The sequence below is a fragment of the Somniosus microcephalus genome, chromosome 3, assembly GCF_052327205.1.
Source record: "Somniosus microcephalus isolate GS21.2 chromosome 3, FLI_Smic_1.0, whole genome shotgun sequence".
Classification (NCBI taxonomy): Eukaryota; Metazoa; Chordata; class Chondrichthyes; order Squaliformes; family Somniosidae; genus Somniosus; species Somniosus microcephalus.
The window spans coordinates 36,969,543-36,986,016 of record NC_140989.1 but is presented as its reverse complement, the minus strand read 5'-3'; the positions used below and the strand labels follow the sequence as shown (position 1 = coordinate 36,986,016).

Below are 16,474 nucleotides of genomic sequence, written 5' to 3'. Positions count from 1 at the left end.
GAGAAATGATATTGGGTCAAAGGATCAGGATAGTGAAACAGTTTGGGTGGAGATAAGGAATAATAAGGGGGAAAAGTCACTAGTGGGCGTAGTCTATAGGCCTCCTAACAGTTGCAACTCTGTTGGTCGGAGTATAAATCAGGAAATAGTTGGGGCTTGTAATAAGGGAACAGCTATAATCATGGGGGATTTTAACTTTCATATTGACTGGACAAATCAAATTGGGCAGGGCAGCCTTGAGGAAGAGTTCATAGAGTGCATTAGGGATGGGTTCCTTGAGCAGTATGTTACTGAACCAACCAGGGGGCAGGCAATCTTAGATCTGGTCCTGTGTAATGAGGCAGGATTAATAAAAAATGTCCTAGTAAAGGATCCCCTTGGAATGAGTGACCGTAACATGGTTGAATTCCAAATTCAGTTGGAGGATGAGAGAGTTGGATCTCAAACCAGTGTACTAAGCTTAAATAAAGGAGACTATGAAGGTATGAGAGCAGAGTTGACTAAAGTGGACTGGGAAAATAGATTAAAGTGTAAGATGGTACATGAGCAGTGGTGTACATTCAAGGAGATATTTCACAACTTTAAAGAAAAATATATTCCACTGAGGAAAAAGGGGCGTAAAAGAAAAGACAGCCATCCGTGGCTAAGTAAAGTAATAAAGGATAGTATCCGACTGAAAACAAGGGCATATAAAGTAGCCAAATCTAGTGGGAGGATAGAAGATTGAGAAGCATTTAAAAGCCAGCAAAGAATAACTAAAAGATTAATTAAGAAAGGGAAGATAGATTATGAAAGTAAACTAGTAAAAAATATAAAAACAGATAGCAAGAGTTTCTACCGTTATATAAAAAGAAAAAGAGTGGCTAAGGTGAATGTTGGTCCCTTAGAGGACGAGACCGGGAAATTAGTGGTGGGGAACATGGAGATGGCAAAAACGCCGAACAAATATTTTGTATCAGTCTTTACAGTAGAGGACACTAAAAATATCCTAACACTGGACAAACAGGGGGCTATAGCAGGGGAGGAGCTAAACACGATTAAAATCACTAAGGAGGTGGTACTCGGTAAGATAATGGGACTAAAGGCAGATAAATCCCCTGGACCTGATGGCTTACATCCTAGGGTCTTGAGAGAAGTAGCGGTAGGGATTGTGGATGCATTAGTGGTAATTTTCCAAAACTCCCTCGATTCAGGAAAGGTCCCAGCAGATTGGAAAACTGCTAATATAATGCCCTTATTTAAAAAGGGAAGTAGACAAAAGACTGGAAACTTTAGACCAGTTAGCCTAACATCTGTGGTTGGTAAAATGTTGGAGTCCATTATTAAGGAAGCAGTAACAGGACATTTGGATAAGCATAATTTAATCGGATAGAGTCAGCATGGTTTTATGAAGGGGAAGTCATGTTTGACAAATTTGCTCGAATTCTTTGAGGACGTAACAAACAGGGTGGATAAAGGGGAACCAGTGGATGTGGTGTATTTGGACTTCCAAAAGGCATTTGACAAGATGCCACACAAAAGATTACTGCACAAGATAAAAAATCACGGGATTGGGGGTAATATACTGGCATGGGTGGAAGATTGGCTATCTAACAGAAAACAGAGAGTTGGGATAAATGGTTCATTCTCGGGTTGGCAATCAGTGACTAGTGGTGTTCCGCAGGGGTCAGTGCTGGGACCCCAACTCTTTACAATCTATATTAACGATTTGAAGGAAGGGACCGAGTGCAACGTATCGAAGTTTGCCGATGATACAAAGATGGGAGGGAAAGCAGTGAGTGAGGAGGACATAAAAAACCTGCAAAAGGACATAGACAGGCTAAGTGAGTGGGCAGAAATTTGGCAGATGGAATATAATGTTGGAAAGTGTGAGGTTATGCACTTTGGCAGAAAAAATCAAAGAGCAAGTTATTATCTAAATGGAGAGAAACTGCAAAGTGCTACAGTACAAAGGGATCTGGGGGTCCTGGTGCATGAAACACAGAAGGTTAGTATGCAGGTACAGCAGGTGATCAGGAAGGCCAATGGAATCTTGGCTTTTATTGCAAGGGGGATGGAGAATAAAAGCAGGGAAGTCTTGCTTCAGTTATACAGGGTACTGGTGAGGCCACACCTGGAATACTGCGTACAGTTTTGGTTTCCATATTTAAGAAAAGATATACTTGCTCTCGAGGCAGTTCAGAGAAGGTTCACTCGGTTGATTCCGGAGATGAGGGGGTTGACTTATGAGGAAAGGTTGAGTAGGTTGGGCCTCTACTCATTGGAGTTCAGAAGAATGAGAGGCGATCTTATCGAAACATATAAGATTGTGAGGGGGCTTGATCGGGTGGATGCGGTGAGGATGTTTCCACTGACGGGTGAGACTAGAACTAGGGGGCATAGTCTTAGAATAAGGGGCTGCCCTTTCAAAACTGAGATGAGGAGAAACTTCTTCACTCAGGGTAGTAACTCTATGGAATTTGCTACCTCAGAGAGCTGTGGAAGCTGCAACATTAAATAAATTTAAAAAGGAGATAGACAGTTTCCTAGCAGATAAGGGAATTAGGGGTTACGGGGAGAGGGCAGGGAAGTGGACGTGAGTCTAGATTCAGATCAGCCATGATCCTATTGAATGGCGGAGCAGGCCCGAGGGGCCGTATGGCCTACTCCTGCTCCTACTTCTTATGTCAGCATGAAGAGATATATTCCAGAATACTGGAAACTCAGGAAGGACGCGTGAGGAATGACCAGGGTTTAGGGAGTGCTGGTGAGAGGGATGGGGAAAAGAGGCACTTTAGAAAAGTTAGCAAAGCAATGATATTTAAAAACCTGCCAGGTGTGGTGGGGGATGGGGGGCAGGAAATTTTATCCTGCCCCCCACCCCGCCCCCCCCCCCCCCCCCCAATCCCTGGCCCAGTGGAAGCTGGGGTGCGGGGCAGTTAAAATGAAGCGGGGGAACTTAACAAAAAGAAAATACTGCAGATGCTGGAAATCTGAAATAAAAACAGAAAATGCTGGAGAAACTCAGCAGGTCAGGCAGCAGTACTGTTTCTCTCTTCACAGATGCTGCCTGACCTACTGAGTTTCTCCAGCATTTTCTGTTTTTATTTCGGGGGAACTTAACCACTGATCTTGTTGACTGCAATTTTAAATTGCAGGCGGTAAGGTCACCCACCTGAAGCAGGTGGGGTCCTTCTTTAAATATTCTGATTGGGCTCCAATGATCTCATCAGGGCTCAACTGCAATATTAACCTGAGGCCTGAGCTGGGGAGCAATGGCGGCTTTTCCGCTAAGCCAAAGCTGTTGGGAAGTCGATCTGGGGCCAGAAGAGATGCAGAAAGATACGTTTTAAAAAGAATTCTAAGTTTCCTTGTGGGCCAGGAGGGTCGGGAGTGCTCCTTCGGGCCCCACAAGGAGACATTGGGCCTCCTCTGACTCGGGCTCCCCTCCCTCTCCCGCAACAGTGATCCCTGCCAGAGCCCCCTCCTGATCACTTACCTTAGTGTCAGAGGACGTTCCCTCTGGTCTCCGGCCGCCTGTTTTTAATGGCTGGGCAGCCGCCTCCCGTTGACTTCCCCGCCCTTTCGGTCAGGAAGTTGGCCGGCATATGCTAATGAGGCACAGACCGTTAAAATTGTCTGGGCCTCCCTGCTGCAGCTCCCGGACAAGCCTGCCGCTCGTTAGGCCGCTTTCCCGCCCGGGGCTTGAGGTCGATCCCCTGGAATCTGAATGTGTTGCACTTGACCTGACGTGGGAAGGGACATTATCTCCCACTGAGTTGACCAAGAGTTAAGATACGCTTGGCTGTGACTTCAACTTCTCTCCGTGTTGAATGTGTCTCAATCATGTCAGGACTTGGATGTACGGATAACACGGGTGCAACTCAAACATTCTGCGTGTGCCACATGAATATTAAACGTTTTCTATTTGAGTGTTTGCGCTCGACATCAACTTCCGAGACCCCAGTGACACTAATAGAGAGCGAAAAGGGAAGAATGGCATCATTGTCTGTGGGACGGGTATAATTACTTTACTAAAATGAAACAGGAAATGAATTCATTCCCAGTTAAGTACCTGGTACTGTATATTACATGTTTTGTTTGTGCTGACTTTATATCTGAATGTGTATCGTGTTCAATCTGTGTTTCTTCTTTTTCAGATAATGAAGGAGAGATGAGTAACAGTCAGGTGCCAAGGATGGTCCTCTTAATGCATCGATGGTACCTCCCATCCACTGAATTAGCAGGAAGACTTCTGCTGATATATCCTTATTATCTTTTTTCAGATACGCTTGAATTATGAGCATTTGGGAAAAGCCAATGCTTGTATCACTCTACTTTGGTCACTCAGTCAATCATATCTGTGGATTGGCTACACACCAGCCATTCACACCCGACGTGAAATACCTTCCCGTCTCTGAAGACACACGTGCGAGATGTGCTGAATCCTGCACGGCAGCAGCCCTGGACTTTGGTGACCCAGTGTTGTCTCCACACCGGGGAAATCAATGGGGGAAAAATTCGGTTGCTTTGTGCCTCCCGCTAGCACCCTAAGAGGGAGAGAGAGAGAGACTTCTGGAGAGATTCAACGCTGTGTGAAGGAGTTTTGGGTACTGAGCAGCACTTTGCAGGTTCATTTTGATTTGACCTTCTTTGCATCGATTTAGAAGAGACTATGGGGGCTGCACTCTGAGCTCTTTCCCTGGGCCTCTCCATTGTTCTTTCCAGCAGGTCTCTCCAGACTGAGATTCAAGGCTGCAATGAGCAGGGTGTGGATGGAGAGCAAGATCGTCCCTCCCCTTTAAGAACTGGCCGGCGCCAGTGTGTCTGTGTTCCATTGCTGACTGACATCACATGAGCTTCACCAGCGCTCTGAGGTAGCGCCTCGCTCCTCGGCGTTAGTGCCTTAAGAGAGGTGTATAGTACCTGATTTAGCGCTCCAATCACCTCCAGGGGTGATAGAAGCCAAGTTTGCAGTCGGAGACGATAATTAGTGCCAGGCGCCCGGCCGATAATTGTGCCCCAAACGGGGCGATACCGAATTTCTTCCCCAATGTCTTTGACAATTTGACAGTATTAGCAAATAGCAACAATGGGAATTGAAGAGGGTTCAATCACCCCTTAGTTCCCTATTACAGAACGTGTATTCCTATACTATTGCTTAAAGAACAGCAGGTGTCACTATCACAATCCTTCTTAAAATCAAACGAATATAAAAAATTATGATTAACTTTTTCACCTTTCAGATTTTTTTCTTTGCCTATTTCCTTTTTTTCACCATTTAAATAAAATTGTGAAGGAAAGTTAGGCAAAACCATTCAACCTAATCTCCGGGCAGTGGAGCCTCTGGGAGTTGAGGTTTAGCCGCTAAAAATTATATTTTCGCCTCCAGCCCCAACATGGCATAAAGCCAGTCACGGAATGGGAAAATTGAAATAACCGCGGAGGCAGTAACTCCAGAGTGTGTGTAGAGTTAAAAGATTAGTGCAAGTCAGGTGGATGCATCCTCTTCAGCTTTGACTCATTAGATGTGATGATTTGTGCTCTGCTCAGACCCTGTTTCACATGGACCTAGAGGAGGGGTAATGATGAGTGTGAAGAATCAACAATGGGAGTTGACTAAAGATTCATCAGTGTTTAAATATCGCTTTCTGAATGGGTAAGCATTCTAATTGATGGAGGGCAGTCGGAGGCCGATTGAGGCTTCCTATGTGAGATACAGTAACTGATGAAGGCTGTCAACCAGCTGCCTACTTCAGCCACCTTGGTGACAATGGAGAATTCACCGGGCCTGTTTGACTGACTACTTTACTTTAAAAAAAAATCTTTTTGCAGAAATCAAAATCACTTTGGCATTCAAACAGCTGCTGAAAGTGTGATAGTGGATTCCAGTTTCTCCTGTAAGAGAGGGTTGGGGAAAGTGGGTCTAATGAAGGATGGTGGCATAGTGGTTAGCACTGTTGCCTCACAGCGCCAGGGACCTGGGTTTGAATCCGGCCTCGGGTGACTGTCTGTGTGGAGTTTGCACATTCTCCCCGTGTTTGCGTGGGTTTCCTCCGGGTGCTCCGGTTTCCTCCCACAGTCCAAAGATGTGCGGGTTAGCTTGATTGGCTATGATAAAAATTGACCCTTAGTGTTAGGGGGATTAAAATACGTGGGGTTACAGGGATAGGGTGGGATATGTGTTGGTGCAGGCTCGATGGGCCGAAATGGCCTCTATCTGCACTGTGAGGTTTCTGTGATTCTGTGATTCTGTGACTTGACTAGAAACTGTCTCAGCCTTAGATCAATCAGTACAGTATGGGACTGGTTCATTATAGCTTAAATATGAAAAAGATTGGAGAGTACAAGTATTAACCATCATCTAACCAGTACCTAGACTGTTAAACAGCATGTGTGAGCAAAGTGTAAAGCTGGTTTCCTTGACCCTCTAACGTATCGGGAAGCCTGCGGTGAAGATTGCAATGAGTTTCGGCTCAAAATCTGCCACTTAATGAGGTAAGAAACTGAGATGAAGTCGTCTTTAATGAAAGAAAATAAAGAAAAAAGAACCATGGGAATAAATATTGGCTAAGTGCCATTGTAGCATGCATTAAAAAACTTCTTTCATGAGGCTGAGATCAATGGCATTGTGTTCAGCCTCACGTGGGGGAGTAAGATATGTAGGTTACTATTTCCCAGTCTTCTTGGTTTTGATGGAGTACAGTGAGGAAAGATCCTCGGTCGTGTGGCCATTATTCACGTGCAAGGCCAGGCAGTAAATATCGGTGGAATATTTGACATTGGGAATCAGCAGAGCCAAGCCTAATCCTGTCCTTGTAGGCACACGTCCAGCAGGAGGTTGCTGTTCTACCTGCTGCTTAGGGACAATATTATCGAGCGATTTAGAATAGAAGAGAGTGGACTTAACATCAGCTTCCCCAAAAATACCGTTGGATGAAGAAGAACACAGAGGGAGAAAGGAAAACTGAAGAAAGTAGACATTGCTGGCGAAGAAGTAGAGCAGTGCACCGGTCTTTATCCATCGGAAGTTGTATGTCCGGCAAAATGGGTAATGAGACAGAGGTGAAGAGATATAGGGCTTGAATTTCATCGGGCCGTTGAGGCGGGATTGGAGGCGTGTGGGGGGTTAAAATCTCAAAATCGGAGGGCACAAACCCATCCCGCCCCCAACCCGCCTCCATGCTCATTTCACAGGAGGCGGATACCCGACCTGTGCTGGGAGCCGCCTCCCCGAGGCGGGAAGGGGATTAGTGCCAATTAACTGCCTGTTAACAGGTAGTTAACAGGCAGTTTTTAGCCTAATCCCTATTTTTATCCCTGAAGTGTGGGCTTCCCGACGGCTCCAAACCACGCCAAGTTAGCGAGGCGGACCGTCGGGCTGAAGGGCTTGGAGGGTTCAAGATGTCCGGTGTTCAGGTGAGTGATGGGTGCATGAGTGCAGAGGTAAGTGTGTTTGGTGTGTGTAAAGTGTGTAAATAAGTTTTACTTACCTTTACTTAATAATGCAGCCTTCCTTCCTTCAGGTCTCGGGAGTCCCTCATCTCACCGGCACAGAAAGCAGAATGGCCGCGAGCTGTCAAAATCTGCAGCCTATGCTTTCTGTTCTGGAGAGATCTCTAAATCAGCCTGAGAGGAAGGAATTAACTTAGAGTACAGATTGTCAGTGTTTGACAGCTTCAAAGAGCTGTCAAACGCTGATATTTCATCTGTCAAAAGCTCTTGACAGATGAAATGTCAATCTGTGACGTCACCTGTTGCCGGGTGGCCCCTAATTGGCCTGCTGAGCCCGCTGGGCGGGTTCAACAAGGTCAATTAGGGGAAAATCAAGTGGGTTGGCCACAACTCGATGGAGGCGGGACTACAACCCCAAAAGTGGGAGTCCCGCCTCCTACACGCCTCCATTGATAAAATCCAGCCCATATTGTTCCAACAATTGTTTTTGATTTGCTAGAAACTGGAGGGCAGAGACATCATTGGATGGATTCAAGGAGTTAATGATTAGCCAGCACTTGTGAATGGAGCTGAAATTGGGACCTAGACAAAGACATAAAGCAAGAGATAAGTGCTTTTGGAAGGATGATCCTTGAGTATTACTTAGGGGGACAGTGTGATCAATATTAAAGCAATATTAAAGAGTGACCTAATTCAGGAGGAATCAGCTGGGCAGGGCACAGAGCTTTTACCAGCTAGCAGAGAACCTAAAAGTCCGGAGCACTCATCAAGGCTCCTCGCATCAATCCCATTGTCTACATCAACAGAAAAAGCTTCAGTTCAATGAATGTTCCAATGGCGTCTGAGCACAAAAACAAGCCAATGCCCACTGAAGCACCCACAATGTCTTTATTGCATGCAGTTGTGAAAAACCACTGAGAGGATCGAGGTGGACTGCTGCACATTCCCAGACAGACCTTGCAGGGTGTTTAGCACTGTCACAAAAGATTTCATGAAGATCTTTTTCTCATTGATCATCTCCCTTCTGAAGGCAATCATACAGTAGAGGCATAATGAATTGGAACCATTCTATCATAATGGCAAATGATATCTAGGATCATCCCTTAACAACCTTCATTGTATTAAAGCTAATAATAACATTCAAAAGTAAATAGTATGATGGCTGGCTTATCTGGTATCACCCTGGGATCCATCCTAATCAATCTGCTAAAGGGCCCGCCGTGGGGTCGGTGCCCGTACGCCAGGTGAAGGCTGACTCAATGGTGGTTGTGGGGCTCATATCTCTTCTTCTTAGGCAGTCCCTCGGAACCGAGGATGACTTGCTTCCACGTTAAAGATGAGTTCTCAGGTGACTGATGAGTCCAATGCGGGACCTACAGCCTCTGTCACAGGTGGGGCAGACGGTGGTTGAAGGGGCGGGTGGGTGGGGTGCTTGGGTTGACGTGCGCTCCTTGCGCTGCCTGCGCTTGGATTCCCCTTGCTCCCAGCGAAGAGACTCAAAGTGTTCGGCGCCTTCTCGGATGCTTCTCCTCCACTTTGTGCAGTCTTGGGCCAGGGATTCCCAGGTGTCGGTGGGGATGTTGCACTTTTTCAAGGAGCCTTTAAGGGTATCCTTGAAGCATTTCCTCTGCCCACCTGCTGTGTCGGAGCTCCGAGTAGAACGCTTGTTTTGGGAGTCTCATATCGGGCATGCGGACGATGTGGCCTGTCCATCGGAGCTGATCGAGCGTGGTCAAAGCATCAATGCTGGGGATTTTGGCCTGAGTGAGAACACTGACGTTGGTGCGCCTATCCTGCCAATGGATTTGCAGGCATTTGGCGGAGGCAGCGTTGGTGGTACCTCTCCAGTGCTTTGAGGTGCCTGATGTAAATGGTCCATGTCTCTGAGGCATAAAGGAGGGCGGGTATCACTACTGCTCTGTAGACCATGAACTTGGTGCCGGGTTTGAGGTTCTGGTCTTCAAACACTCTCTTCCTCAGGCGACCAAAGGCTGCACTGGCACATTGAAGGTGGTGTTATCATAGTCATATCAGGGTCCAGGTGTAGACCCCCCAAAGGGGAGTCAAGTACAATCAGGACATTTTCGGTGGGGGGGGGGTTGGAGTCCCAACACTAACTCCCCAGCCCGGCCACCTTCCACTGGAATTTATGGCCTCGTGCACAAGACGCACACCACAGATGCCCTGTCTAGTGGTGCAGGTGTCTGACAGGGGATTTAAATTAGGTGGTGTCCCCCTGACTCTGCATACTCGAACAGGGTCAACTGCAAAGGTTACATCGAGATTGCCGGCCCACTGATTTTCAAGGCCATAGCGCTAACCCTAAATCATTGAGAGTACAGACCACAGTCCCCTTCTATGCTGCTGGCCTTGTAAGTTCCCCAAGGAAGGCCGTCTGGCCAGGACTTGGAGTATATTGGTCTTCCCAGCGCACTCCCAGTGGAGTTACAGAAAGGGCTTCAGGCCCCTGGCATCTAATTCGAATATTGAATCTCCACAGGACGCTTGCACCCTGACTGGATGTAACACTCACTCCTTTCCATGAAAAGAAAAAAAGCATGTTTCCATGCACAACAAATCCTATCGTGGGCATGACCTCACCCATGAATTTCTTTGGGTATATCCCCAAAACTCCAAATGTTCCTCCATTCTCACATCTCCATCCTGAGTAGCTATTCTCTATTCCTCTGTTGCCCCCAGCATCGAGTATTTAAGCATCTTTAGTCTCTACCCATCCCTCTAATGTCCAATCCTGTTCCTTTTGCAGTTCCTTTTTTGACAGGGTTAATCAGCACAGCACCAACTGTTTTTGCCAAGAATTTCTTCCACAAAATAATAAATTGGTTTCATAATGGTGACCCAATGTTTTGCCTTTCTCATCACTGCTACAATAAAGGGTGTTATTTCTGCTCCATTACTCCTGGAGAATGCTGGGAGCACATACCGTGAAATTGCGTACCTCTGGCCTGTGATTTTCCATCCATTAAGATGACTGGATGGAAAATCATGGGCTGGGAGGTGCAAGATTTCAGGATATGCTTCCCAATGTGCATGGAAAATCTCCTCTTGGGTGCCCCATGTTTTTCGACTCCAATCTTGCAATCATTAGTTACGCCTGATGGACCTGTTGGGTTCATGCTCTTCCATTCAGCGCTGACCTTTATCTAGATTTCTTGCTGCTAGGTTCAGAACGAGTTCAAATGGGGAAAAATATGATCATTAGAAAGGTTCAGTTTGTCTAAATCGCAAAAATTAACAGGGAGTGAAAAATAAATGTATTAAACTTTTGATTGGAAATATATCGCCAAACCCTTATCGTCGCTGGGTCAAAATCTTAGAACTCCCTCCCTAGCAGCACTGTGTGGGAGTACCTTCACCACACGGACTGCAGCAGTTCAAGGCGGCGGCTCACCGCCACCTTCTCGGGGGCAGTTAGGGATGGGCAGTAAGATGCCCACATCCCGTGAATGAATAAAAAAAAAACTTTGCTGTTAAAGGCAGAAAAGTTACCTGCTGTAAAGTGATCCTGTTGGAGATTAAGAGATCCTACGAACATACAAGATTGAGATAACAACAGAAAACGCTTGAAAAACTCAGCAGGACAGGCAGCAACTGTGGAGAGAGAAACAGAGTTAACGTTTCAGGTCGAAGGCCTTTCGTCTGATGAAAGGTCATCGACCTGAAACGTTAACTCTGTTTCTCTCTCCACGGATGTTGCCTGGCCTGCTGAGTTTTTCCAGCGTTTTTCTGTTGTTATTTCAGATTTCCACATCCGCAGTATTTTGCTATTATACACGATTGAGAGGCAGGAAAAGACCAGCTGGTCCGTCAAGCCTGCCTCACACACCATGATAGCTGGAGCATCTTCACTAGACACTTAATCCCTGATATACCTTAAATAACTACAGAGACTGGTAGTTATAGCTCAAACAGTTGGCTTTTATTAGCTTAGAACTGGACAGAACAGAACACACATGTTAGCCTACTGATCAGCTTCTCATCACTACTAGGAGGCGGAGCCAGGGCGAAGTAACAGTATCAGGACAATCAGTGGCACAGCAGAGTGGTATACAGTACATCAGCATTCCTGGCCAACCAAGAAAACCGCAGGGTTACAATAGATTACAATAGGAAACTATACACAGGTAGAATAAGGTATATACTTATAAGACTTATTTCACCACATTCACCCCTCCTATAAGTTAAGTCTGACCGGGGGTTTTACAGTTCGTAGTGAGCGATGTAGCGTCGGCCGAGGAACCTCCTGGGGAACTTGCTCAGGTTCCTTATAAGACTTATTTCACCACAATCCCGCCATGCAATCTCCTGGGAGAGGCAAAAAACAAAGAGCAAAAATCCAAGGCCAATAAGAGAAAAAATAGAATCATAGCAACATAAAATCTTACAGCAAAAAGGAGGCCATTTGGCCTGTCGTGTCTGTGCTGGCTCTTTGTCCAATTTAGTCCTACACCCCAGCTTTTCCCCCACAACCCTGCAAATTAGTCCTCTTCAAGTACATGTCCAACAGCCTTTTGAAAGTTCCTATGGAATCTGATTCCACCACCCTTTCAGGTAGTGTGTTCCAGATCTTAACCACCCTCTGTGTGAAGAAATGTCTCCAATTTCCCCTCTAGTTCCTTTGTCAATTAGTTTAAATCTATGACATCTGGTTACCGACCCACTTGCCAGAGGAAACAATTTCTCCCTTCTTGCTCTATCAAAACCCCTCATAATTTTGAATACCTCGATTAGGTCTCCCCTTAACCTTCGCTACTCCAACGGGAACAATCCCAGCTTCTCCAATCTCTCCACATAACTGAAGTTTCTCATCCCTGGTATCATCCTGGCAAACCTGCTCTGTACCCTCTCCAGGGCCTTGACATCCTTCCTAAAGTGTGGTGCCCAGAATTTAGGAAAACATTATCTGGAAAATTCCTCTCTGATCTCCTCAGGTGATCGAAACCAGCTCAGGAGGTCACATGGACCCAGTGTTCTCTATAAAGTGTTATTTATATGATGCGATATCTTGTCAAACCAAAGCTTGTAACAACCTCTCCTTATGCACGCGGATGGACAGGTACTGGATTTCTGAATTCCCCGCTGAGTTTAACTTGGATCTCGGTTTGGTTCGTCTGACGGAGGAGTTTCGGGAACTGGCCAGCCAGCTGGGATGTGAAGAACACAGTAAACTCATCGACATCTCCAGCATGTAAGAAAGCCTCTTTACTTTATGAGCTTTAATACCCGACAGTCAGCACAGACGGCTGGCACTGATTGAAGGAGCTATCTTTTGTGTATTAAGAGCGACAAATCATTTTTATTTTAAAAAAAACAAGATCAGTGCGCATGTTTAGAATGTTTCCCTATATTACAACAGTGACTACACTTCAAAAAAAGTACTTCTTTGTGTATAAAGCGCTTTGGGGCGTCTTAAGATCGTGAAAGGTGCTATATAAATTCAAGTTCTTCTAGAATGACATATAAGTGCCATCATTCTCTGTATTGCACACACAGTAGCAGTGAGTGCATTAATATGGGAGGTAGGCAGTGAGTCCATATGTGACACTGGCCATACTGCCTAGAAAATTGCCAAATGACACTTCTGGCTATCAAATGTTTTAACAACACCGTGCACATTGTTAGATGTAGGATTTTACTGATGGGTTAAAGTGTTCGGTGGTGCAGAAGACGTGTGGGGCGCGACAGGCTCCAGGCCCTGATGGGCCAAAGGACATAATGTTAGGAAACTCTAAACTGGAAGGAAACTTGTTAACTTTAGCACGTTCTTATGGAAACATTGCAAATAGAATTGCTGAATTTTGCACCTGGAAATGGCTCCAATTTCCGGTTTGGGTTCTAAACAGGCGTTAGACCCGTTATTAGTATATTCAAGGGGCCTACCGCCTGTTTTAGGTGGTTGCTAGGGACGTTTCTACAGCGTCCGAACAAATATGGATGTGTTTCCATGGCTATTCGGGCGTGGGAGGATGGCCCCTAACTTTGCCCCCTTTGGCACCCATTTACCACCTGGAAAACGAGCGCAGTGAGGTTCAATTTCACCTCCTTGGTGACCTATTGTCAGTATAATGTGTCAGGAGTCAGGAGATTCCATGGTTCATGGTTAAATAGATGGCGGGATTGACTATCAGTGTGGCAAGATCCGTGGTGTAAGCAACACTGTAAGCGGTTAAGTTGATTTTAGCATTTTAAAAATGCCCCCATGTCTCCGTGTAAATATTCTGCCCAGTCTTGCGGTGCCCACCTGCTGTCATTGTGATTGCAAAGTCTTTCTGACATCTATTTATCTGGGGTGTAATATTCTGATTTATTGAAGTATGAGGATGACTTGCTTCCACATTAAAAATGAGTTCACAGGTGACTGATGAGTCCAATGCGGGACCTACAGTCTCCGTCACAGGTGGGGCAGACGGTGGTTGAAGGGGCGGGTGGGTGGGGTGCTTGGGTTGACCTGCGCTCCTTGCGCTGCCTGCGCTTGGCTTCCGCTTGCTCCTGGCAAAGAGACTCGAGGTGTTCGGCGCCTTCCCGGATGCTTCTCCTCCACTTTGTGCGGCCTTGGGCCAGGGATTCCCAGGTGTCGATGGGGATGTTACACTTTTTCAAGGAGGCTTTGAGGGTGTCCTTGAGGCGTTTCCTCTGCCCACCTGGGGCTCTCTTGCCATGCCGGAGCTCCGAGTAGAGTGCTTGTTTTGGGAGTCTCGTATTGGGATTGCGGACAATGTGACACGTCCATCGGAGCTGATCGAGCGTGGTCAAAGCTTCGATGCTGGAGATGTTGGCCTGAGCAAGAACACTGACGTTGGTGCGCCAATCCTGCCAATGGATTTGCAGGATCTTGCGGAGGCAGCATTGGTCGTGCCTCTCCAGTGTTTTGAGGTGCCTGCTGTACATAGTCCATGTCTCTGAGGCATACAGCAGGGCGGGTATCACTGCTGCTCTGTAGACCATGAGCTTAGTGCCGGGTTTGAGGTCCTGGTCTTCAAACACTCTCTTCCTCAGGCGACTGAAGGCTGCACTGGCACACTGAAGGCGGTGTTGGACTTCGTTGTCGATGTCTGCCCTTGTTGACAGTAGGCTCCCGAGGTATGGAAATTGGACCACATTGTCCAAGGCCTTGTAGTGGATTTTGATAATTGGGGGGCAGTACTGTGTGGTGGGGGCAGGTTGGTAGAGGACCTTTGTCTTATGGATGTCTAGTGTAAGGCCCATGCTCTCATACACTTCGGTGAAGGTGTTGACGATGGTTTGGAGTTCGACCTCCAAGTGAGCGCAGATGCAAGCGACGTCTGCATACTATAATTTGATGACGGAGGATGGGACAATATTGGATCTGGACTGGCGGCGACGGAGGTTGAACAGTTTCCCGTTTGTTCTGTAAATTAGCTCCACTCCAGCGGGGAGCTTAGAGAGGGTGAGATGGAGCATTGCAGCAAGGAAGATCGAGAAGAGCGTTGGTGCGACGATGCAGCCTTGCTTGACCCCGGTCCGTATGTGAATTGCGTCTGTGGTGGAACCGTTGGTCAGGATCACGGCTTGCATGTCGTCGTGAAGCAGGCGGAGGATGGTGACAAACCTTTGAGGGCAGCCGAATTTGAGGAGGACACTCCATAATAGTACACGGTCTTAGAACAAGCATTAAGGACCATTTGCAAAAGTATGTGTGCACAGGGGATTTTACCAAGTATATAGCAGGTAAAAATAAAATAAAAATGTTTTGCATTTATATAGTGCCTTTCATGACTTCAGGATGTCCCAAAACAGTTTACAGTCACTGTTACAATGTCGGAGAAATGGCAGCCAATTTGTGCTCCCACAAACAGCAAAGAAATAAGTGACCAGATCAGCTATTTCAGGTGTTGGTTGAGTGACAAATGTTGGCCAGAACAGCAGGAGAATTCTTCTGTTCTTCTCCGAATAGTACTCATCTGAAAGGTGGCGTCTCCATTAGTGCAGTAGTTGACTCAGAGACTAGGGTCCTGAATTTAAATAAAGGAAACTACGATGGTATGAGGCGCGAGTTGGGTAGGATTGATTGTGGAATGTCACTCAAAGGGATGATGGTGGATAGGCAATGGCAAACATTCATAGACCGCATGGATGAACTACAGAATTTGTTCATCCCAGTTTGGCATAAAAATAAAACAAAAAAGGTGACTCAACCGTGGCTAACAAGGGAAATTAGGGATAGCATAAGATCCAAGGAGAGGGCATATAAATTGGCCAGAAAAAGCAGTAAACCTGAGGATTGGGAGCAGTTTAGGATTCAACAAAGGAGGACAAAGGGATCAATTAAGAAAGGGAAAATAGAGTATGAGAGTAAGCTTGCACGGAACATAAAAACTGACTGTAAAAGCTTTTATAGATATGTGAAGAGAAAAAGATTGGTGAAGTCAAGCGTAGGTCCCTTGCAGTCAGAATCAGGGGAATTTATAATGGGGAACAAAGTAATGGCAGACCAATTAAATACATATTTTGGTTCTGTCTTCACAAAGGAGGACACAAATAACCATCCAGAGATGTCGAGGAACATAGGGTCTGATGAAAGGGAGGAATTGAAAGAAATCAGTATTTCTCGGGAAATGATGTTAGGGAAATTGACGGGATTGAAGGCCGATAAATCCCCAGGGCCTGATAATCTACATTCTAGGGTACTTAAGGAAGTGGCCCTAGAAATAGTAGATGCATTGCTGGTCATCTTCCAATATTCAGTAGAATCTGGAACAGTACCCAAGGATTGGAGGGTAGCTAATGTTACCCCACTATTCAAAAAAGGTGGTAGAGAGAAAATGGGGAATTACAGATCTGTAAGCCTGACATCACTAGTGGGGAAAATGCTAGAGTCCATTATAAAAGATGTAATAGCAGAGCACTTGGAAAACAGTGACCCGATCGGACAAAGTCAACATGGATTTACAAAAGGTAAATCGTGCTTGACTAATCTGCTGAAATTTTTTGAGGATGTAACTGGTAAAATAGATAAGGGAGAACCAGTGGATGTGGTGTATTTGGACTTTCAAAAGGC

The 16,474-nt window shown here is 46.0% G+C and overlaps 1 protein-coding gene across 2 annotated transcripts in view; it reads left to right on the top strand.

The window, feature by feature from the left end:
- The window catches only part of rasgrp3 (RAS guanyl releasing protein 3 (calcium and DAG-regulated)), a 115,717-nt gene that overhangs the window by 36,481 nt on the left and 62,762 nt on the right, over positions 1-16,474 (top strand). Inside the window, exons 3-5 of one of the 2 annotated variants that reach the window (XM_085980089.1) lie at positions 4,140-4,242; positions 6,415-6,477; positions 12,512-12,643. In XM_085980089.1, coding sequence (XP_085836215.1) covers positions 4,140-4,242; positions 6,415-6,477; positions 12,512-12,643 — 298 coding nt within the window. Of the gene's footprint in view, positions 1-4,139; positions 4,243-4,280; positions 6,478-12,511; positions 12,644-16,474 lie in introns of those variants that run through there. The other variant, XM_085980083.1, reaches the window with a different exon arrangement.